Source organism: Scyliorhinus torazame, chromosome 2 (genome assembly GCF_047496885.1).
Source record: "Scyliorhinus torazame isolate Kashiwa2021f chromosome 2, sScyTor2.1, whole genome shotgun sequence".
Lineage (NCBI taxonomy): Eukaryota > Metazoa > Chordata > Chondrichthyes > Carcharhiniformes > Scyliorhinidae > Scyliorhinus > Scyliorhinus torazame.
The window spans coordinates 191,312,703-191,337,951 of record NC_092708.1 but is presented as its reverse complement, the minus strand read 5'-3'; the positions used below and the strand labels follow the sequence as shown (position 1 = coordinate 191,337,951).

The 25,249-nt window shown below is 46.2% G+C and overlaps 1 protein-coding gene across 2 annotated transcripts in view; it reads left to right on the top strand.

Annotated features, from left to right (window-relative positions):
* The window catches only part of nbeal1 (neurobeachin-like 1), a 384,125-nt gene that overhangs the window by 164,366 nt on the left and 194,510 nt on the right, over positions 1-25,249 (top strand). For both annotated transcript variants that reach the window (XM_072481723.1, XM_072481715.1), the window contains exon 7: positions 19,046-19,131. In XM_072481723.1, the coding sequence (XP_072337824.1) occupies positions 19,046-19,131 (86 nt within the window). The remainder of the gene's footprint in view (positions 1-19,045; positions 19,132-25,249) is intronic.

Sequence of the window (25,249 nt, the reverse complement as noted above, 5' to 3'; positions counted from 1 at the left end):
GGGCCGACTTCCCCAGAGCCGAATACGCTATTCTGTCTGCAGCTGTCCGTTTGTGTCCTGTTGGCTGCTTTTCCCATCAGCCTTTTCGGTTAGCCATTTTAAATCGGGTTTTGGCCAAATTAATAGGGAATCAGCCATTTTACGTGGCTACAGCGTGTCCTAGTACATGAATTGCAAAAGGCTAGTATGCCGGTACAGAAAATAATTAGGAAACCTAATAGAATATTATCATTTATTGCAAGAGGAATTAAAAAAGCAGTTACACAGGGCTTTGGAGAGGCCACATCTGGAGTATTGTTTTGGTCTCCTTATTTAAGGAAGGATGCAAATACGTTGGAAACAGTTCAGAGATTTCAGTTAGCTCAGTTGGCTTGTGATGCGGAGCAAAGCCAACAGTGTGGGTTAAATTCCCATACCTCTGAGGTTGCCTTTTGAACTTGTCCCTCGCCTGAGGTGTGGTGACCCTTGGGTTGAATAAACACCAGTCAGCTCTCTCTCTCAAAGGGGAAAGCAGCCGATGGAACTATGGCGACATTCACTAAATGAATACCAGGAATGGATGAGTTGTCTTTTGAGTAAAGGTTGGACAGGGAGTTAGGGGAAACTTTATTGAAACAGATGAGATCCTGAGAGGTGTTGACAGGGTAGATGTGGAGAGGATGTTTCCTCTTGAGAGAATCTAGAACTAGGGGTCACTGTTAAAAAATATGGGGTCACCCATTTAGACAGATTTTGTTTTCTCTGAGGGTCTCGAGTCTCTGGAACTCCCTTCCTCAAAAGACGACGGACGCAGAGTCTTTGGATATTTTTAAGGCAGAGCAAGATAGATTCGATAAGCAAGGTGTTGAGGTAGGTGGGAATGAGGAGTTGAGGTTACAATCAGATCGGCCTCGATTGTATTGAACGGTGGAGCAGGTTTGAGGGGCCGAGTGACCTACTCTTGATCCGAATTCATATGCTTGAATGCTTCTGCCTCTGAGGCAGAAAGTTATAGCTTCAAGTTCCACTCCAGAGACTTGAGAACAGATGCTGACACTTCTATCGCAGTGCTAAGGAAAGGCTGCATTGTTGGAGATGCCACCTATTGAGTAAGACATTAAATTCAGACCCTATGATGCCTTATGTGGATGTAAAAGAGCCCATTGCAACATTTTGAAAAAGAGTTGTGGAATTCTGCCCAATGGACGTGCAAATATTTATCCTTCAATCGACATCACCGGGGGAAAGAATCTGGTCACTATAATGTTACTGTTTGTGGGATCTCGCTGTGCACAATTCGGCTGTTAGATTCCCTACTTGACAAGAGTGACTGTACTCCAAAGATGTTTAATTGGCTGTTAAGCACTTTGGAATGTCCTGAGATTATGAAAGGCACTACATAAATGCATTCCTTCATTCCTTTTGACAATTCCTTGAGCCAACTGTTGTGTTCTATACAGTACTATGATGGTTAAAGATGGGACGGTTTGTTGGCCATGGTGAAGTGATGGAGACACCACAACTGATGGCATTGCCTCTAGCGTAGAGAGAGATTACCGGCCAGCCAAGGCTCCCATTTGTAATGACTGCAGAAAGAATGCTTCTGGGTGGATGGTGGATGAAGAAAGCATAGCATCGGACTCCACTGTGATGTCCCTTTAATTAAATAGCCCATTGACAGTGCCTGAGTTTACCTCTAAGGAACAACCATTTGGGCCAGGTGCTACAGATGTTCAGCACGCGCCTGTGCCTTAACATGAGTGATTGTTGGCAGAAGGAGAGAGCAGGAAATAAAACTAAGAAGTGAAAGCAAAAGGTGTTCATGCGATTATGTAGCGGATAAACTGCATTCGAAGATGAAGCCATGTTTACCTTGAAGTGCTGTGTAAGATTAAAAGGCAATTCAGGAATAAATTGAAATATGTGTTGAGGCAGATGAATTATGAATATGCGGGAAATTGAAAAGTGATAAAGGAATGATAACCTAATGAGGTGATGTCATTTCTAAAAATAGTGGGGCTAAAATAGTGATCACAGACTAGTAGACAAATGAAGGAGAATGTGGCAGCAAATATGGAAAATGCTGACCATCAAGATTTCCATCTAATGCGTATATTTGATATAAATAGGTTATAACCCAAATAAGGGCAGTTTCCTTATCTGAAATCTGGTCTATTGAGTTTTTGTTTTTGTCAAACAAAAATATTTGCTTATCTGCTGGTCACCCCAGTGATCCCCTTTGGTACCATATAAATTTAGAATTGGTTAATCAGAGATTGAAATGCTTTCTGTTTTTTAAGCCTTTGAGACATTGGCACATTCTCCTGGTATTTGACATATCAGATAGCTGACTAAGTGCGTGGCCCAACACAAATGGGCCTTTTGTATTCAAGGCTTGAGAACAAGTTGAGATAATTACTATGACGATAAGTGCCCCAGTGTGTCGAGCTGTTTGTCGAAGCTGCTCTTGTCTGAAGGCAGCAAGGGCTGCAGCTATGTAAATGATCACAGTGATAATTCCCAAATGTTCGATGTGTGCTCGATGGTTACCCCTGGTGCACTTTCAATTATTTGGCTTCTTAGAAATCATTGATATGTCTGGGTCAGTGTAGATTAACTGGTGGCAGGCTATTCAAGCCCAGTGCATGGCAACTTCAAGGTTAAACTCATGGAATTGGCATATATGTTTTTCTTGGTAGTGGCTAGAGCAATGAAAGTGGCTGACTGCTGATTTGAATTACTCCAAATGAAAGAAATGACTTTCACAATCTCATGACATCCCAAAATGCTTTACAGCTAATTAAACATCTTTGAAGTGTAGTCATTTTGATACTTTCCTGTGTATGATGAAGAAATGGCTTGAAGTTTAGCTTGGCCTATGTAATAGTACTCCATCTGGGATTGCAAGGTAGTAAGTGTGGCTACTTTTACATATTTAGATGGTTTGATCAGTGTGAATATTGGATTTGTATTATGGCTAAGAAAAATAATTAAAATTGAGTAGGAGGTATATGTGGGTGTCTGCAGTGTAGGTTAACATTCTACGTTGGTTAACATTCTACGCAGGAGCAACCAATGGAAAGGGAATAGACTTGATATGCACAGTCCCACTTGATCAGATATGTGGGCGAATTGACTTTTTAATGATTTTTTTTGGATGTTCTCAGGCACGTGTCTATTGCCCGTATATTATTTCCTCCATTTCTCAATAGAGTGCCATTTGCAGCATTTGATTTACGAGAGCAAACAACACGTTTATATACAAAAACAATGCCCAAGTAATTTTACTGTTTATATTTCTTGCTAGACTCCATAAACTTGTTTGCAGCATACTCACTTCACTGGGTACGGGAGACTGTAATTGAGCCTCTGCTGGGGCAGGCACATCACAAAACGTATCACTGAACATAGAACATAGAATTTACAGTGCAGAAGGAGGCCACTTGGCCCATCGAGTTCGCACCGGCCCCTGGAAAGAGCACCCCACCCAAGCCCCACAACCCAGTAACCCACCCAACCCTTTTGGACACTAAGGGCAATTTAGCATGGCCAATCCATCTAACCTGCACATCTTTGGACTGTGGCAGGAAACCGGAACACCCGGAGGAAACCCATGCAGACATGGGGAGAACGCGCAGACTCCGCATAGACAGTGACTCAAATTGGGAATCCAATCTGGGACCCTGGCGCTGTGAAGCAACCATGCTAACCACTGTGCCGTGACTGGTATAGAGCCTCTGCTTAACAAAAAGGCAGTAGCATGAATCCTATTTTAATCCAACTTTCCTTCTAGCCTGAGGTTCCGACAGGCTGAAGCCATCATCTGGGGTTGCAAGGGCTCACATAGCCAGGGCAGTAGCATTGACATAGTTAATAATACCTTTGAGCATATAGCTGCAGACTGCTGATACGGATGCAGTATACATCTGTCTACTTAAGAAGTGCAGGAGAGATTAGCTGAAATATATTGGAGATGCAAAAAGGATGAAAGGCATGTTATGTTCAACATTATCCTCCTCTTGGCAAAGGCATGCAGTCTGAGTTGCAAAATAGAGTGTGTTTGGTAGGATTCCTGGTAAAAGTAGTCACCCTGTATAACTGGGAGACCCAAATTGATAACCTCCGCTTGATAACCTTCACAGCCTGGGTTCATGACACGTGAAATGTTTTGAAATTAGAGAAATTCCATTAAGGTCTTCCAAATATATGTTTTTCTATTTAGTGACGGAGAAGGCGGCGGCAGTAATTGGCTCAGAACAGCATAGAGATTCTTGGTTATTTCAAGGTTTCACTGGCATGTTAGCCAGCAACATAGCAGTTGTACATCCTCCATGTGGACTGTTGCTCACCACCGCCCCCTTGAGGGCAGCTAGGACTTGGCTATAAATACGAATGATTGCCCAGATCCCAATAACTTATTTTTTTCAGTGAGATGTGTGGGCTTCGGGGGTGCAGGATTTCCCTCTAGAATTACCCGATTGGTGTATTATTACAGTTATAATAAACTTTGTGAGGTATCTGATCACATATCAGTGGAAATAATATGGATTGGCTTGGGATTTGGCCAGGTATTGCAGATGCACAAATTGGTATCTGGAAGTTTTGAAATATCACAAAGGTAGGCCTCAGTAATGGGCTATTTCAGAGAAAGCCAAGGTCCTACTCATACAGGAACATCTTACCCAGCTTCCCCACTGCTGGTTTCCCCCCTCGTGTTTGGAAGAATATTTCATTCCCTCCTCACGCTAATTAGCAGTAGCCTTTGTGTGGTAGCAATAAGCTGAATTGTAGCTTGAATTACATATGGGTTTTTAAAAATATGTTGTATGCTCCTCTAAAACAAGTGCATTTAACATACATACAAATTAGGAGCAGGATTAGGCTCTTTGAGCCTGCTCCACCATCCAGTAAGATCTCTACACTTGCATCTACCCACGATAACCTTCACCCCCTTGTTAATCAAGAATCTATCTAGCTCATCCTTAAAAATATTCAAAGGTTCTGCTTTCACTGCCTTTTGAGGAAGAGAGTTCCAAAGACTCTTAATCCTAAGAAACAAATTCCCCTCATCTCTGTCTTAAATGAGTGAACCCTTATTTTTAAACCATGACTCCTAGTTCTAGATTCTCCCACAAGAAGAAACACCCTCTCCACATCCACCCTGTCAATACCGAACAGGATCTTAATGGTTTTGATCAAGTCACCTCTTACTCATCTAAACTCTCCAACCTTTCCTCTTAAATGGCGCTATATTGGGAGAACAGGCTAGATGGGACATGCGGCAGGTGTCAAGAACCTTGGGAGTATTCAGATTGACCTACTCACCGTGGCCATCTATCTGGTCAGGAACCATGCTGAGCCCATTTGACATCATGGGAGGTGAATCTGAATCTGAATGTGATGTCCCGTGTGGAAACTTAGGTTATGACTGTTTACTGCAGTAGAATTAGAAATAGCATTGTTCTGTTTGGTTCAAATTTTAATCCATAAATTTGCATAAATGGAAAACTTCTTGCTTGGAGCTTTGCTTTCGTTAGAATAGTCTGTTTTAAAGCAATCCCTAGGAAAGGAACTGATTGAGGCAGCCTGGTTGTAAAAAAACAAGCCCTTCACCCCCACGTACATGTTGGTGATAATCACTTTTATTCATTTAGAATGACTGATCCTACCCTATGAAAAGGAGCTGTGTCCCTCGAGATGATGTAAACTGGAATGACTAATTGTTTAGCTGACATTATTAATCAAGTCAGTGTGACTCATGAGTATAAAAAGCAACATTCCAAAATCATTGCAGCTGATTTGAGAACAGCTGTTGCTCCAAAAACCTTTAAACTTGCATCACCAGTGAGGAATTCGGTTGTTGTCGTACGTTGTAACTGAAATGGTGACTAACATACTGTAAGCTCCACTTTGAAATAAACTCCCTGGTCTTGGTAACAGTTGCGTTTTTCATACAATACTAAGCTCTTTACCTTCAGCCTCAGTCCTGAGACCTGAGCACATAATCAGACCAGAGTCGATAATCCAGGACAAAATTAACAGTCACTTGGACAAGTGTGGATTAATTGAGGAAAGCCAGCATGGATTTGTGATTAACTAAATTGGTTGAGAGTCTTTTTGGTGAGGTAACTGAAAGGTTTTATCAGGGTAATGGGATTAATGTTGTGAACATGGAAATCCTCAAGATGTTTGATAAAGTGCCACATAATAAACTTGTCAGCAAAGTTGAAGCGGATGGAATAAAGGGACAGAGGCAGCATGGATATGAAGGCAAATGAATGAGACAAAACAGCGAGTAATGGTGAGCGATTGATTTTTTGGACTTGAGGATTCTACATTAGGGTTCCTCAGGATTGAAAGCAGGGCCACCGTTGTATTAATTACCTAGCCTTTGGTATACAGGGCACAATTTCAAAATTTGCAGATGACTCAAAGCACAAGTTTTGTGAACTGTGAGGACGATATCGATAGGTTTCAAGAGGATATAGACAAGCTGGTAGAACCGGCAGCCAATTGGCAGATTAAGTTTGATGCAGAGAATTGTGAAGTGATGTATTTTGGTAGGAAGAGCAAAGAGAGACCACGTTAAATGAAAGGTGTAACTAAAGGGGATGTGGGGCCTCGGGGTATATTTGTACAAATTGTTGGAAGTGGCAGACAGGTTGAGAATGTGTTTGGGCTTTATAAAGAGAGGCATAAAGTACAAAAACAATGAAGTTATGATGAACCTTTATAAAACACTGGTTCAACCTCAACTGGAGTGTTGTGTTGAATCCTGGGCTCCGTAATTCAGGATGGATGTGAAGACATTGGAGAGAGTGCAGAAAAGATTCATGGGAATTATTCCAGGACACTTATAAAAAACAAAAGTGCTAGAAAAACTCACCAGGTCTGGCAGCATCTGTGGAGAGCGAAACAGAGTTAACATTTCAAGTCTAATTTGACTCGAAATGTTAAGTTTTGAAAAGTTCCAAAGTAGAGTCATATTGGATTTGAGGCGTTAACTCTGTTGGGATTTTGTTTAGGATTTAGGATTTTGTTTATTGTCACGTGTACCAAGGTACAGTGAAAAGTATTTTTCTGCGAGCAGCTCAACAGATCATTAAGTCCATGTAAAGAAAAGGACATCAGAGAAAATACAAAGGGCAACACAGGGTACACAATGTAACTGGATAACACCAGCATCGGGTGAAGCATACAGGGGTGTAGTGTTAATGAGGTCAGTCCTTAAGAGGGTCGTTTAGGAGTCTGGTAACAGTGGGGAAGAAGCTGTTTTTGAATCTGTTCATGCGTGTTCTCAGACTTTTGTATCTCCTGCCCAATGGAAGAAATTGGAAGAGTGAGTAAGCTGGGTGGGAGGAGTCTTTGATTATGCTGCCCGCTTTCCCCAGGCAGTGGGAGGCGTAGATGGAGTCAATGGATGGGAGGCACGTTCGTGTGATGGACTGGGCTGTGTTCACGACTCTCTGAAGTTTCTTGCGGTCTTGGGCCAAGCAGTTGCCATACCAGGCTATGATGCAGCCAGATAGGATGTTATCTATGGTGGATCTGTAAAGGTTGGTAAGAGTTAATGTGGACATGCCAGATTTCCTTAATTTCCTGAAGAAGTATAGGCGCTGTTGTGCTTTCTTGGTGGTAGCGTCGACGGGGGTGGACCAGGACAGATTTTTGAAGATGTGTACCCCTAGGAATTTGAAACTGCTAACCACCTCCACCTCGGTCCCCTTGATGCTGACAGGGGTGTGTACAGTACTTTGCTTTCTGAAGTCAATGACCAGCTCTTTAGTTTTGCTGGCATTGAGGGATAGATTGTTGTCACTACATCACTCCACTAGGTTCTCAATCTCCCCCCTGTATTCTGACTCGTCGTTATTCGAGATCCGGCCCACTATGGTCATATCGTCAGCAAACTTGTAGATGGAGTTGGAACCAAATTTTTCCCCGCAGTCGTGTGTGTACAGTGAGTATAGGGCTAAGTACGCAGCCCTGTGGGGCCCGGTATTGAGTACTATTGTGGAGGAGGTGTTGTTTATTCTTACTAAAGTCGGGAATCCAGTTGCAGAGTGAGGAGCCAAGTCCTAAGTTTTGGAGCTTTGATATGAGCTTGGCTGAGTTTTAGTGTTGAAGGCGGAGATGTAGTCAATGAAGAGGAGCCTGATGTAGGAGTCCTTGTTGTCGAGATGCTCGAGGGATGAGTGTAGGACCAGGGAGATGGCGTCTGCTGTGGACCGGTTGCGGCGGTATTCGAATTGCAGTGTTCTCTCTCCACAGATGCTGCTAGGCCTGCTGAGATCTTCCAGCACTTTTGATTTTTATTTCAGATTGTGCTGCCAAGTTTGGGATTGCCAGGAAACCACTTTGAACGAGAGTATTGTTGCAGGGAAGTATTGGTAGCTGCAAGTCTGTCATTGGTGGTGGGGCTAATATGCACCACTGAATTGCAATGAGCGCCGGAGAGGTTTTGGTTGGGATGGCAATATCTTCAACTTCTGCTGATGCTCAAAGATCCAGTTCCTAAGGCAGCAGGGTGGCTCAGTGGTTAGCACTGCAGTCTCACGGCACTGAGGTCCCAGGTTCGATCCTGGCTCTGGGTCACTGTCCGTGTGGAGCTTGCACATTCTCCCCGTGGTTGCGTGGGTTTCGCCCCCACAACACAAAGATGTTCAAGGTAAGTGGATTGAACACTCTAAATTGCCCTTAATTGGAAAAAATGAAATGGGTGCACTAAATTTATAAAATTTAAAAAATCCAGTTCCTGCAAGGTGACATCCAAGATCGCCAATCACTGTTTGTCGATGTACCATTTGTCAATGTTCTCTGTTGATTATTTTTTTGTCTACTATGTACGTACTATGTACGTTCCCTCGGCCGCAGAAAAATAGTTTTCACTGTACTACACTCCCATGTGACAATAAATCAAATCAAAGACTCTGTTGATTCAGATCTGGCACAATGTCCCCTAAGTGCCCTATTGCATTAGTGCCTCAGTTGAAGGGAAGTCCTCCTACACAGCCAGTCAGATTGAAGCACTATGTAAGGTAGTCCAGTTGAGAGTGGCATTAATTCACTGGAATTAAACCAAGAGAAATTATTTGAAATATGGCACTGGTTCCTAGACAGCAGTTGGCCAGGGTATGGACAGCGCCAAGTATCCGGAAAGTATTAAATCTGGGTAGCTACCACACATAGTGGGAAAACACAGTGGCGTATACTAACATCATTATTGCTCTCTGGAATATGTCTTTGGGACTGCGTACAATTCCAGCTGCTCAGTGTGCATCTTGTACATCAGGCATTATCAAACTCGGGTGCGCGACCCGCGGGTGGGTCGCGGGCGGGTGTCGAGAGGGTTGCAGAGCCGTCCGTCGCGATGCTCCCGATCGCGCAACAGCCGCAGCCTTCAAAATGGCCGCGAACATGTAAAAACGATGCGCATGCGCGGCGATGATCGGGCACGCATGCGCAGTGCGGCTGCTTTTTTTTTAAAAACGGTCGCAACTTTTTGTTTCACAAGTTCGGGAGGGGTTTTATTCATTTAATTTTTATTTTTTTCATTTATTTTGTTCATTTTTAACATTTTTTTTACAAGTTCTGTGGGGGGAGGGGGGGTGTTTATTTGATAAGATTTTACCGGTATAAAAATGCAGAACTTTGGACAGATATAGACTCCATACTTTCCGACAACGGAAGGCTTCACCGTCATCCAACAGGTTCCATTGGAAGAGCATGTACGAGGGCCAAAGGGACCCAAAACTATTTCCTCCATTTTTGTCAGCAGCAAACAAGGTAAGAGAAAATGGTGGGTCACGCAGGTTGGCCGGCGTGGGTCGTGAAGGTTGGCCAGCGCGGGTCACGAAGGTCGGCTGGGTTGGGTCCCGAAGGTTGGCCAGTTGGGAAAAATGGGTCCCCGGAAAAAAAGTTTGAAGAACACTGATGTACATTGTACGGCAAGACTATAATATCAATTTGCTGTAAGCAAAATTATAATGCAAAACGTTTAATCGGAATAAAACTGATGTACAGGATTGAGATGTGTTGACATGTATCTACGATTCCCCACCTGCCTCCTTAATGCATTGGTACCACTATATACCCTCTTGTATTAAATAGTCAAACATCCTTATCTTGCTTCCTGCAGTGGTTAGCACTGCTGCTTCACAGCCAGGGACCCAGTTTCAATTCTGGCCTCAGGTGACTGTCTGTCTGGAGTTTGCACATTCTCCCATGTCTGCATGGGTTTCCTCCGGGTGCTCTAGTTTCTTCCCACAGTCCAAAGATGTGCAGATTAGGTGGATTGGCCCTTAGTGTCCAAATGGCTAGGTGGGGTTACTGGGTTACGGGGATAGGGTGGGGGCGTGGGCCTCGGTATTGTGCTCTTTTGGAGGGTTGGTGCTCTCGATGGGCTGAATGGCCTCCTTCTGCACTGTAGGGATTCTATGATCCCTTCCAAGTTGTGAAACGGGTAATGTGTACTCTTTCTGAAAGTTTAACATGAATTCAAAAAGCACGACGGCCACCTCCTAGTGGCAGAAGAATCATTCTTTACCACATTGCCTTTTTGAAACACTGATGGTCTTTTGGGAAGTTTTCAGGCAGAGTACATTCCCTGGAGAGTTTATGTCCAAAAATATAAGTATTCAGCTGTTATTGGCGCTTCATAGAGAGATTCATTCCGCTGTGATTTTTTGAAAGTTATTTTTGAACTTATTATGGTTGTGTCAGTTTTGTTCAGTGTTTTAGGCTGTTACTTTTCCCCCTTGTATTTCAGCATGTTCTGCCTACAAACTTCATACTCTGGAGATAAATATCCATCGTATTAGTTTCCCATTGAATTGAATAGATTTATTCTGAGCATACTTTAAGTCGGGGTTTTTCAAACGCTGGGTCGCAACCTGCGGGTGGGTCCCTGGCGGCTGTCGGGAGGGTCGCGGGGCGATCGGTGGTGGCGCTCCCGATCGCAGGAGAAGCGCCCAACAGTCGCTCCCGGCTTTTAGTTTGAGAATGCTGGCAGCAGCCGCAGCATTTTGCTTTGCTTCATATGACTGGCACCCAGATTATCCATCGGTGATTAACTTTCCTAACATCACATCCGACGTCTAATTGTTCCGCTGGCCAATTGGAGGATAAAAGCAAATTACTGCGGATGCTGGATTCTGAAACAAAAACAGAAAACACTGGGCAACCTCAGCAGGTCCAACAGCATCTGTGGAGAGAAAAGGGAGTTAATGTTTCGAGTTTGGATGACTCTTTGTCAAAGCTTTGTCAAAGACCAATAGGAGGAGTGGGGCGGTATTTTTGGCGGTGGACTGTTGGAGATCTGTGAGGGACACAGAGAGTGGTCGAATGATGTTTGTGTGAGGGGTGAGAATAGCGGGCCATAATGCTGGCAGTCAGCACCAGTTCACTGGCTTCCACAAGTACTTTTTAAAAAATATATATTTTATTCAAATTTTTCGGCCAAACAAAACAATACAAAGGTTTTCCTTTTTACAACAATAAAACAATATAAATAACAGTGACCATTTTTAACAAATAAATAAATAATATATAACCTAAATGGCAACTGCCATAACAAAAATAATAACTCTCCAGATCAATCCAATATACATATCCAAGTACAACTATCTATACAAAAACACCCCTGAGGACCCACCCGAGCCCCCCCCCCCCATAAGCCCCCCCCCTCCACATAAGCAATATCCTTCGCCGGGCTACTAGGGACGCAAAGGCCAAGACATCAGCCTCTTTCGCCTCCTGCACTCCTGGCTCTTCTGCAACCCCGAATATAGCCAACCCCCAGCCTGGCTCGACCCGGACCCCCACCACCTTCGAAAGCACCTTTGCCACCCCCACCCAGAACCCCTGCAGTGCCGGGCATGACCAAAACACGTGGGTGTGGTTTGCTGGGCTTCTCGAGCATCTCCCACACCTATCCTCTACCCCGAAAAATTTACTGAGCCTTGCTCCGGTCATATGCGCCCTGTGCAAAACCTTGAATTGTATCAGGCTTAGCCTGGCACACGAGGATGACGAGTTTACCCTACGTAGGGCATCAGCCCACAGCCCCTCCTCAATCTCTTCCCCCAGCTCTTCTTCCCATTTCCCCTTCAGCTCATCCACCATGATCTCCCCCTCGTCCCTCATTTCCCTGTATATATCCGACACCCTACCATCCCCCACCCATGTCCCTGAGATCACTCTATCTTGAATCTCCTGCGTTGGGAGCTGCAGGAATGCCCTCACCTGTTGCCTCGCAAATGCCCTTAGTTGCATATACCTGAATGCATTCCCTTGGGGCAACCCATATTTTTCCGTCAGCGCTCCCAGACTCGCAAACGTCCCGTCTACGAACAGATCCCTCAGTTGCACAACCCCAGCTCTCTGCCATGCTCCGAACCCCCCATCTATTCTCCCCGGGACAAACCTATGATTATTTCTTATCGGGGACCGCACCGAGGCTCCCGTCCTTCCCCTATGTCGTCTCCACTGCCCCCAAATTTTTAACGTTGCCACCACCACTGGACTTGTGGTGTATTTCTTCGGGGAGAGCGGCAACGGCGCGTCACCAGTGCTTGTAGGCTGGTTCCTTTGCAGGACGCCATCTCCAATCTCTTCCACGCCGCTCCCTCCCCTTCTCCCATCCACTTACATGCCATTGAGATATTGGCGGCCCAGTAGTATTCACTTTGGCTCGGTAGTGCCAGCCCCCCCCTATCCCTGCTATGCTGCAAGAACCCCCTCCTCACTCTCGGGGTCTTCCCGGCCCACACAAAACTCATGACACTTTTCTCAATTTTCTTGAAAAAAGCCTTCGTGACCATCACCGGAAGGCACTGAAACACAAAAAGGAATCTCGGGAGGACTACCATTTTGACCGCCTGCACCCGACCCCCAGTGACAGGGGCACCATGTCCCATCTCTTAAAATCCTCCTCCATCTGTTCCACCAATCTTGTTAAATTAAGCTTATGTAAGGTTCCCCAACTCCTGGCTATCTGAATCCCTAAGTACCGGAAATCTCTTGTTACCTTCCTCAGCAGTAAATCATCTATTCCCCTGCTCTGGTCCCCCGGATGCACCACAAAAACTCACTCTTCCCCATATTCAATTTGTACCCCGAAAATTCCCCAAACTCCCTGAATGTCTGCATTATCTCAGGCATCCCCTCCACTGGGTCCGCAACATACAGCAATAAATCATCTGCATACAGAGATATCCGGTGTTCTTCTCCTCCCCTGAGTACTCCCCTCCACTTCCTGGAGCCCCTCAGTGCTATGGCCAGGGGCTCAATCGCCAATGCAAACAGTAACGGAGACAGGGGACACCCCTGCCTCGTCCCTCTATGAAGACGGAAGTATTCAGACCTCTGCCTGTTCGTGACCACACTCGCCACCGGGGCCCTATACAGCAGCTGTACCCATCCAATAAACCCTTCTCCAAAACCAAATCTCCTCAGCACCTCCCACAGATAATCCCACTCCACTCTGTCGAATGCTTTCTCGGCGTCCATCGCCACCACTATCTCCGCCTCCCCCTCTGGTGGGGGCATCATCATTACCCCTAGCAACCTCCGTATGTTCGTGTTCAGCTGTCTCCCCTTAACGAACCCAGTTTGATCCTCGTGGACCACCCCCGGGACACAGTCCTCTATCCTCGTCGCCATCACCTTGGCCAGGAGGTTAGCATCTACATTTAAAAGGGAAATGGGCCTGTAGGACCCACACTGCAGCGGGTCTTTTCCTTCTTCAAAAGGAGCGATACCGTCGCCTCCGACATAGTCGGGGGCAACTGCCCCCTTTCCCTGGCCTCATTAAAGGTTCTCGTCAAAAGCGGGGCCAGTAGGTCCATATATTTCCTATAAAATTCCACCGGGAATCCGTCCGGTCCCGGGGCCTTCCCCGCCTGCATGCTCCCAATCCCTTTTACCACCTCCTCCATCTCAATCAGTGCTCCCAGTCCCGCCCTCTCCTGCTCCTCCACCCTCGGGAATTCCAGCTGATCCAGGTAACACCTCATTCCCTCCTTTCCTTCCGGGGGCTGAGCCTTATATAACCTCTCATAGAATGCCTTGAACACCCCGTTCACTCTCTCCGCTTCCCGTTCCATCTCTCCCTCCTCATCTCTCACCCCACCTATCTCCCTCTCTTCCTCAATTGGTGAGCCAGTAGCCGACTCGCCTTCTCTCCATACTCATACTGTACACCCTGTGCCCTCCTCCACTGTGCCTCTGCCTTACCCGTGGTCAGCAGGTCAAATTCCACATGTAACCTTTGTCTTTCTCTGTACAGTCCCTCCTCCGGTGCCTCTGTATATTGCCTGTCCACCCTCAAAAGTTCTTTCAACAATCGCTCCCTTTCTTTACCCTCCTGCTTCCCTTTATGTGCCCTTATGGATATCAGTTCCCCTCTGACCACCACCTTCAACGCCTCCCAGACCACTCCCACCTGAACCTCTCCATTGTCATTAAGCTCCAAGTACCTTTTGATGCACCCCCTCACCCTTAAACATACCTCCTCATCCGCCAATAAGCCCATATCCATTCTCCAGAGTGGGTGCTGTTCTTTTTCCTCTCCTACCTCCAGGTCTACCCAATGTGGAGCGTGGTCCGAAATGGCTATGGCCGTATATTCCGTCCCTGTCACCTTCGGAATCAGTGCCCTTCCCAAGACAAAAAAGTCTATCGGTGAGTATACTTTGTGAACATGGGAGAAAAATGAGAATTCCTTACTCCTAGGCCTACTAAATCTCCAGGGGTCTACCCCTCCCATCTGCTCCATGAAGTCCTTGAGCACCCTGGCCGCTGCTGGCCTCCTCCCGGTCCTGGACCTCGACCGGTCCAGCCCTGGATCAAGCACCGTATTGAAGTCTCCCCCCATTACCAACTTTCCCGCCTCCAGGTCCGGAATACGTCCCAACATACGCCTCATAAAATTTGCATCATCCCAGTTCGGGGCATATACGTTCACCAGAACCACCGCCTCCCCTTGCAATCTGCCACTCACCATCACATATCTACCCCCACTATCCGCCACTATGGTCTTTGCCTCAAACAGTACCCGTTTCCCCACTAAGATAGCCACCCCCCTATTCTTCGCATCTAAACCCGAATGAAACACCTGCCCCACCCATCCTTTACGTAGTCTGACCTGGTCTATCAGTTTCAGATGCGTCTCCTGCAACATAACCACATCTGCCTTTAATTTCTTTAGGTGTGCGAGTACCCGTGCCCTTTCAATCGGCCCGTTCAACCCTCTCACGTTCCACGTGATCAGCCGGGTTGGGGGGCTCTTTACCACCCCCCCCCCCCCCTCCCCCTGTCGACTAGCCATCCCCTTTTTTAACCCATCTCCTCACCCGGTTCCCACGTACCCGTATATCCCCCCGACGGTGCCCTCCTGCCTCGACCACCCCATCCCATAACAGCTCCCCCTTCTCCTTAGCAGCAGCAACCCAGTTAACCCCCCCGCCCCCCCCCCCCACTCCGCTAGATCCCCCTCTAGCGTAGTTGCACCCCCCATGTTGCTACCAGAAGTCAGCAAACTCTGGCTGACCTCGGCTTCCCCCCTTGTCCTCGGCTCCCACTGTGCGAGGCCCCCTCCTTCCTGCGTCCCTGTTCCCGCCATAATTACCATAGCGCGGGAACAAAGCCCGCGTTTCCCACTCGGCCCCGCCCCTAATGGCCGGCGCCCACAGTTCCTCATGCTCCCCCCCCCCCCCCCCAACATGGGGAAGACAGAAAAGTTACAGGATCACAAAATTAACAAATTGAAAAATCATCCCCCCCCCCCCCCCCCTTCCCCTTCCTCGCCCCACATAATCACCCCACCACTTTGTCCCAAAAGCTCTTTCTCTCTCCAGACTATTCCAGCTTCTCGTCCACAATGAATGTCCACGCCTCTTCTGCGGTCTCAAAGTAGTGGTGCTTCCCTTGGTGTGTGACCCACAATCTCGCCGGTTGCAACATTCCAAACTGGACCTTCTTTTTGTGAAGCACCACCTTAGCCCGATTGAAACTTGCCCTCCTTCTCGCCACCTCCGCACTCCAATCCTGGTATACGCGGATAACCGCGTTCTCCCACCTACAGCTCCGAGTTTTCTTCGCCCATCTGAGAACCATCTCTCTGTCATTGTAGCGGAGAAACCTCGCCACTATGGCTCGAGGTATTTCTCCAGCCTTTGGTCTTCGCGCCAGAACTCGATAAGCTCCCTCCACCTTCAAAGGGCCCGTCGGGGCCTTCGATCCCATTAGCGAGTGAAGCATCGTGCTCACATATGTCCCGACGTCCGCCCCTTCTGCGCCCTCGGGAAGACCCAGGATTCTTAAATTCTTCCTCCTCGAGTTATTCTCCAGTGCTTCCAACCTCTCCACGCACCTTTTGTGCTGTGCCACGTGCGTTTCTGCCTTCACCACCAGGCCCTGTATTTCATCCTCGTTTTCAGCAGTCTTTGCCTTCACGACCCGAAGCTCCAGCTCTTGGGTCCTCTGCTCCTCCTTTAGTCCTTCAATCGCCTGCAATATCGGTGCCAACAGCTCCTTCTTCAACTCCTTCAGCTCTTCCACACAGCGCCGCAGGAACTCTTGTTGCTCCGGGCCCCATAACAAACGGCCACCTTCCGACGCCATCTTGCTTTGAGCTTCCCTTCCTTGCCGCTGCTCCTCCGCAATCCGGCCGCTATCCTCTCCCTTTTCCATGCGTGTCCGGGGGGATTCCCTTCTGGTTTACCGCACAGTGTTTTTGCCGTTTAAATTGCCGTTGGGGCGCCTATTAAGAGCCCAAAAGTCCGTTTCACCGGGAGCTGCCGAAACGTGCGACCTAGCTGGTCATCGCCGCACCCGGAAGTCCTCCACAAGTACTTTAATGCCTACAGCATCACAGGGAGGAGGAATTATGTGATAGCTACATAAACAAGGATTGCAGTAATTTGTTTACGCTTCAAACTGAGATGGGGCGTGTGGAGAGCTCCCCCCTCATCATCGACTCATTATACATCTTCACGAGAAAGGGACCCAGCTCCAACACGAAGTTCGTATAGAACTCGACTGGGAACCCATCCGGACATGGGGTCTTCCCCACCTGCATCGATCCCACGCAATCCATTACCTCCCTCAGCCCAATCAGGGCCCCCAGTCCTTGCACCTTCGCCTCCTCAACCCTCGGAAACTCCAATCCGTCCGAAAACCGCCTCATCCCTTCATCCCCCACTAGAGGCTCCAATTCCTGCAATCTCCAGTATAAAGCCTCAAAAACCCCGTTCATCCCCCTCCGGCTCTGATACCACCGTGCCCCATCGCCTCTCACCCTCCCAATTTCTCTCACCACTGACTGCCTCAACTGGTGTGCAAGCATCCTGCCTGCGTTCTCCCATATTCAGTGACCACCTCTCCGGCTTTACCCAATTACCCCTACGACTTTCCCGTGGACACCAACCCAAACTCCACCTGGAGCCTCTGCCTCTCCTTTAGTAGCGCCTCCTCAGGCGCCACCAAATATCTCCGATCCACCCTCCGAATGTCCTCCACCAACCTCAACCTCTCAGCCCGCTCCACCCTCTCCCTGGTGCGCCTGAATCGATCTATATTCCCCCCTTCCCACTGCCTTCAGCACCTCCCAGTGGAGGTTCTGCTCCAGATAATTGCTGATGGCCACCTTCACTCTTTCACAAACCACCTTATCCGCCAAGAATCCCACACCCAATCTCCACTGTGCCAGCTGAGCCCCCCCCTTCGCCACCCGCATGTCCACCCAATGTGGCATGCGGTCAGAGAGCACAATTCCCGATCACTCCGATCCAACTACCCCCACCAACATCGTCTTATCTAAGACAAAGAAATCAATCCGGAGTACACTCAGTGCACATGCGAGAAATCAAAAACCTCTCCGCCCATGGTCTCTCAAACCGCCATGGGTTCTCCTCCTCATCCTCCACCCCACAATTGTTCCATAAACCCACGCAGCTCCTTTCAGTCGTGGTTGAAACCTTCAGGGACCGAGTGCACGACCGGTCCAACCGTTTTAAAATCAGGCGGTGCATGTCCAGGTCCCCGTCTGCTAAAACCCACCTCAGAAAATCCACATTGTTCCAATTTGGGGCAAATACGTTCACTTGTACCACCGGCATCCCCTCCAGCTCCCCACTCACCATCACAAACCTACTCCCAGGGTGATTTACAATACTTCATATCAGGATGCTGGGGATAGCCGTGGAACTGTTTCTCAGTAGGAAAGGGTGAACTTGTATCCATTGGAGTTTAGAAGGATGAGAGGTGATCTTACTGAAGCATGTAAGATCCTGAGGGGACTTGACAGGGTGGATGCTGAAAGGATGTTTCCCCTTGTGGGAGAGACTAGAAATAGGGGGTACAGTTTAAAAATACGTGGTCTCTTATTTAAGAGCGAGATCAGGAGGATTATTTTTATTTTCTTTCAGAGGGTCGTCTATGGAATTGTCTTACCCAGAAAGCAATGCAAGCTGGGCCATTGAATATTTTGAACAAGGCAGCCAAAGGGTATATGGGGTAGACAGGAAAGTGGATTCGATGCCACAAAGAGCTCAGCCCTGATCTTATCAAATGGTGGAGCAGGCCCAAGCTACTCCTGCTCCTAATTCTTCTGTTCGTATGTTCTCTGTCGGAAATGGGCCAAAGGAAGAACATCGGAATTAGAAACATAAGGGTAAAAGCAAATTCTGAATAAACAAAACCAGCTCCATTTCCTTCCTGGAGAAAAACATTATGTGAAGGTGATGGTGCTTGAAGTGTAAAATAGATCTGAACAGATTAAGTTGTTGAGAGTTTTTCTCACACCTAAGAATACCTCAAGCTAAATCATTATGGCTTATGTAATCTGAAGATGTAAACAATCTCAACGATGTCATTGCCACCCAAGCAAGTGAAATGTTTTCGAAGTTACCTAAAGTGATTACCAGTCAGAATCCAATGAGTTTTACCCCATTCTTACCCCATGTTTGTAATGGATTTTCGACAAGCCCCACTCTCTCTCACTTGGGTTTTCTGCAATGTAAACTGCCTTTTAAGTAACCAATGTGTTTTTTCCTCTCTTTCTCAGAGTGTTTTCAAGAGAGCGAGCATCTGAAGGAGAGTCTGAAGTGCTGCCTTATTCATCTCTTTGGGGCTATTGTTGCAGGCGGACAGGTGAGACAAGGGTGAAAGCAAGGCATGTTGCAAAAAGAAGTAAACTTCACAGTTAAACGCAAATGGTTCCATTCAGATAAATATGAAAGAAACAGATACGGGAACAAAAGCGATATACTGTGTGTCATGTTCTGCAGACTGGCCGAAGTGAATGGTGAACTACTCGAGTTTAAATAATTTACTATGAAACAACTGTGTGATAAAGATAACTAGAGTAAATAAAATAACAAACTACTAACACTAACTAACTATTGTAGAGCTACTGCAAAGTACGTCTATCCTCCAACACAACCTACTCCCAACTCCCCAGTCACAGGGTCACGTGGTGGGTTTACACTGCCACCTAGTGGTCAGAGTTTGTGCATAACATTATGTACAGAACTGCTTTATGCATATCATCACACTGCGGATAAATAAAGTCAGAAAATACTAGAAATACTCAGCAGGCCAGACAGTACCTGTGGCGAGAGAAACAGTTTGTGTTTCAGATTGATGCCTTTCATCAGAACTTGAAGCTGCAACTCCCTTGATGACAAAAGATACAGAGGTTGAAATGAGACAGAAAAAGAAGACCAATGTGGGGTGCCTAATGCAGTAGAGAACCAAGCTAAATATATAACTTTCAGATCTAATAAAATTAATTGTTATTTGGAAATTTATGGGTTAATAAACTAAAGTCAGCAGGGATTTGTTCAAGGCAAAATGTGACTGGCCGTATTAGCTGAGTTCTTTGAAGAAGAGGGTTGATGAGAATAGTGAGGTTGATGTTGTCTATGTAGACTCTCAAAGGTGTTTAGACAAAACCATAAATTAGACATGAGCCAAATTGAAGCCCATGACATTAGAATATCAGTGTCATTGTAGATACAAAATTGTCTAAGAGACAGAAAACGGAGAGTAGTGCCGAACAGTTGTTTTTCAGATTGGAGAGAAGTATTCAGTGGTGTTCCAATTGTCTATATTGGTACAACAGTTCTTTTTGATATACTAATGACCTAGATTTAGGTATACATGGCAGAATTTTAAAGTTTGCAGGTGGCTTGAAACTTGAATGTAGTAAAACATTGAGCAGGATATTAATGGATTTCAGGAAGGCACAGATACATTGGTGAAATGGACAGGCACATGACCCAATGTTTAATACAGAGCATTGTGAAGTGATTCTTTTCGATCAAGAGAATGAGGAGAGGAAGTATAAACTGAATGATATAATTTTAAAGAGGTTGTAAGTACAGAGAGACCTGGAGATCTATGTGCACAAATCTTTGAAGTTTGCAGGACAAATTACGAAGGCTGTTAAAAAATATGCATTAGCTTTATTAGTAGAGGCAGAGAATGGGGAAAGAAGACAGGAAAGATATGCTAAGCTTTTATCAAACACTGGTTATGTCTTAGCTGCAGTATTGTGTTCAGTCCTGGGCACCACTACTTTAGGGAGGGTGTCATGATCACAGAGAGGGTGCAAAAGTGATTTATGAAAATGGTGCTGGGGTGAAGGACTTCTGTTATGTTGAGAGGCCGGTGAAGCTGGGGTTGTTCGCGCTGGATCATAGAAGCTTCAAAGGAGGTTTGATAGTTGGAGGTGTTCAGAATCATGAATGGTTCTGATAGGGTGAATAAGGAGAAACTGTTTCTTGTGGCAGGAAGGTCAGTAGCCAACAGATAGATTTAAGGTGCTTGGCAAAAGAGCCAGAGGTGACATTAGGAAGCACCACTTTAACAGAACAAGCTGTTGCTATCTGGAAAGTACTGTATGTAAGGGTGGTGGGTGCAGATTCAGTAGTAACTTTCAAAAGGGAATTGGATAACCAATTGTGGAGAAAACGTTTATAGGGGTATTGGGAAGAGCGCGGTATGAGGGTAGTTGCATAACTCTACCAAAGAACAGGTATTATGGAAAGAACGGCTTCTTGCATTGTTTCATTCCATGACAGAATAGCGAGCCATGGAAACATATGATCAGGCGAGAGGTCTGTGCTGTGGTAGAGAACAGGAGCCATCAAATGGCAAAAAGGTTAATTGTGCAAGACACAAGGGCACGATGGTACAGTGCTGCCACTGATAAATTGTCCTTTAGTGTCCAAAAGGTTAAGTGGGGTTACAGGGATAGGGAGGGGTGTGGGCCTAGGTAGAGTGCTCTTACGTAGGGCCGGTGCAGGCTCGATGGGCTGAATGGCAACTCAAAGATGAGCAAATTGAATAATCTATTTGCTTTTTGAGTAACCTTTTCTGTTTGTATGAAACTTGTGCCTATGCTGAATATTTCCTCTTTGAAGTCAAACCCAAATATGTTAGAACTGGGTGAAGTTTAAAGAAAACACAGCACATATTTCTGCAGCTAGCTCTAGCGGTGCTGCATGGCAAAATAATTGCCTGTCCTCCATAGTTCCTTATCTCGGCTTTGGTTAGACAATATCATTCAGAGGGAAGGGTATCTAATCCGAGAGAAGAAACATCTACCAGCTGCTGTACGTAACACTGTGGCAGAGTTCTCAGTTAGGTGATGATGAGTGATGGCTAAATGGGCAGGGATGCAATGAAAAGTGAGGTCTGAAAATAGAATGAAAGGGAAGTTGTATTCGTTGGTATGGTTAAAAATAGTTTTCATGGATGATTGGATGGACTAAAATACAAAGGTCTAAACTGACATTGCTAGAAATACTCAGTAGGGCAGGCAGCATCTGTGGTGAGAGGAACAGAGTTAACCCTTCTGGCTGATGGCTCATCATTAGAACCTGTATTTTCAGCATTTTCTTTTATCCCAGATTTCTAGCAGCACTTTGCTCTCAGAAAAAAATATAGGCTGAGTGTTTCCCGACAGTAAAATGGAAAGATGACAACAGTACAGAGTTGGCTTGTTGGTAAGCACTTCACTCCAGTTGCTCTGATGGCTGATGATGTACCATTGGTTCAATTGAATTCTGCTTGAATTGCTGATAGTATCTAATTGTCTGATTTGAATAACGCATAAAAATGGTGTCCCTCCTTTGCTTTGGGAGTTAAGACAGTGTCAGCTTTCTCAGGAATAGTTCACGTTGCCATGGAATGATACAGCTAAATCCAGTACAAAGAAATTGGAAGATGAAATATATCTGTGATATCCGTGGAGGGACAGTAACTGTACTGTCTGTGCTTGTCCAGCTGTGGTAATGATTTCATGAAGGGAAGTCACCTGGGGAACATATTAAAACAATAAGGAGGTTAGTGGTCAATCAGTTTACGTCCACTTCATTAGTGGAAAAGGTTGGTACTGTTTCCAAAATTTGGAAAAGCTGTTGTCGTCATTGACAGTCGTCACTGAGATTAGTCCCACTGTGATGTTTGGTAGGATGTGAATTGTAAACACCAATTTATACTGGTCAGTGGAGTTGCAGAGTTGTATAGTCTCTAAACTGAAATTTGTACTAAGTGGAACTGTAGAAAATCTGGGTTAGTCAGGCTCCACTGCCGATTTTGTGTTACAAATAATGTAATTAATTCTAGCACTCCGCTTACCTCGGGGCATTACTGCAACCGTGGCTACTTGCTTTTATATAACCCCTTTAATGGGGGGCAATGTCTCGGCCTTAGTATTTTTGTTCAATAAAACTTCAGCAGAGTGACTAATCTTGGTCACGCCAAACTGGAATCCATCATTGCATTTGCCCTTGTCTGAATGGGCTTAAGTAAGGGCATGCTGCATGATAATGTACAATGGCAAACCCGCTGCTGTCAGATTGTTTGATTTAATAATACATGACATCCTTGTGTATTGAAAAACAAAGACCTGCTCTGTTTTGTTTGGAATTGCAGTGATCTTTTACTTCCTTATTACCGGTGGTGGGTGTCCCATACCACACTCTGTCCACAGGTAATTGATATTGTATCTGTGCTCAGTGTCAATGATGACATAGGGCGGGATTCTCTGTTTCAGAAGCTAAGTGCTCTCGCCAACGGAAAATCAGAATATTTTTGTGCTTGCTAGGAACGTTGCCAAGGTGGTATTCTCATACTCTAACTATATAAAATCAAGGCCGCACGGTCGCGCAGTGGTTAGCACTGCTGCCTCATGGCGCTGATGTCCCGGGTTCGATCCCGACCCCGGGTCACTGTCTGTGTGGAGTATTAACATTCTCCCCGTGTCTGCGTGAGTCTCATCCCACAACCGAAAGATTTGCAGGAAGTGAATTGGCCACGCTAAATTGCCCCTTAATTGAAAAAATTAAGAAAAATAAATACTATGCAAAGTCATGCATAGTGGTGAACACGCCGGTTTCCCTGCACTTACTGGTCTTGGGCCGCCATTTTGAATGGGTGCCCAGATCCCAGTGACCAGAGACCGGCTCCCCCATGTCAAAAACACAAAGTGCCTCCTCTTTTTTAATAATGCAGAAAGTTGTTGAAGCGGGCAGCAGCTGTCAATTAGAAGAAGGTCGTTTATGACCATTGAAGTTAGGATCAATGGAGGGTACTTCAGATTTATTCTAGCGTGAAAGGAAAGATAAATAAACAAACCTCCTCTCTGCTGTGTTTAACCTATTAAGCTGTCAATCAAAATCTAGTTAAAGGTACTGCACTGTGAATTGAATGAATGTTCAGCAGGTCAAAGAATCTCAAGGGATTTCAAGGCTTTTCAAGTATTGTGGACTTTCTAGGAAGACTCAGACACTTCAAAACCCTGCAGTTTTTAAAGTATAGGGCTGAGGGAAGAAATGTGAGGAAAGGAGAAGTCTTCCTGGCTTGCATCTTCATTAAACTGTCTAATCTGTTCATCAGCTGTTGGGTCAGTCAAGGGGGAAGGGTGGGGAGAGGAGAGATTTGGGCTTTTAGCCCGTTAATCACATTCAAATGAATGCATCTGAGCTGTTTGCATGTTACCACCGGCGGAGCAGGACCAGAGACTGGGAATGGGTCTGTCACCCACTGCGGAACCCATATTTGGCCTGACGCAGGAACCTCTGCCTGATCGGGATTCATGATCTTCACGGCAGGGAGCGGAAAATCCTGTCCATTGTTCTTCCAAGTTCAAAAAGTGCCAACTTTAACAAAAACAATCGCCATCAAATAGCTGTAAACAAATATTGGTGACTCTGTACAACGCAGTGAAGTATTTACTGAGATTTATTTTGAGTCGGGCAATGGAACTCTTCGAAGGAACACATTTCTGATGAAAGGTGATAGACTTAAGCGGGTGAATGCGGTGATCTCTGGGTTTGTGTGGGGGTCTAAAAACCCCACGAGTAAAGAAAGTGCTGCTGGAGCGGAGCCGAGGGGGTTTGTGGGATTGGCACTGCCGAACTTTAGGAACTACTACTGCACGGCAAATATAAGCCATGATTAGGAAGTGGGTACTGGGGGAGGGGTCAATGTGGGAGCGGGTGGGGGCGGCCTCATGTAAGGGCACAATTTTAGGAGCCCTGGTAATGGCTCCTCTGTCCTCGCCGGCCCGGTACTACACAAGCCCAGTGGTAGTGGCAGCCCTGAGAGTTTGGGGGGCAGTGGCAGAATCATATGGGAGTGGAGGGAGCGTCGGTGTGGCTCCAATTTGTGGTTATCACCGGTTTGTACCGGGGAGGATGGATGGGGGGTTTCGTAGGTGGCAGAGAGAAGGGATTGAGAGGTTGGGGGATCTGTTTATTGATGGAAGCTTTCCCTGTTTGGAGGATCTGGAAGAGGAGTTTGAATTGCCGGGAGGGAATGGATTTTATCTGCAGGTGAGGGATTTTGTGCGAAGGCAGGCTTTGACATTTCCACTTCTACCGCCTCATGGGATACAGGACCAGGTAGTCTCTAGAACGGGAGTGGGGGAGGGGAAGGTATCGGAAATCTATAAAGAACTTATGGAGTGGGAGGAAACCCAGATAGGTGAGCTAAAGCGTAAATGGGAGGATGAGTTGGGAAAGAAGTTAGAGGCGGGTCTGTGGGAGGATGCTCTGAGCAGAGTCAACGCAACCTCATCATGTGCCAGGCTCAGTCTGATACAATTCAAGGTGGTTCACCGGGCACATGTGACGGTGGCCTGGATGAGCAAGTATTTTGGGGTGGAGGACAGGCGTGTGAGATATACAGGAGGGCCCGCAAATCATGTCCATATGTTTTGGCAATGTCTGAAGCTCTGGATTCTGGCAGGGATTTGCGG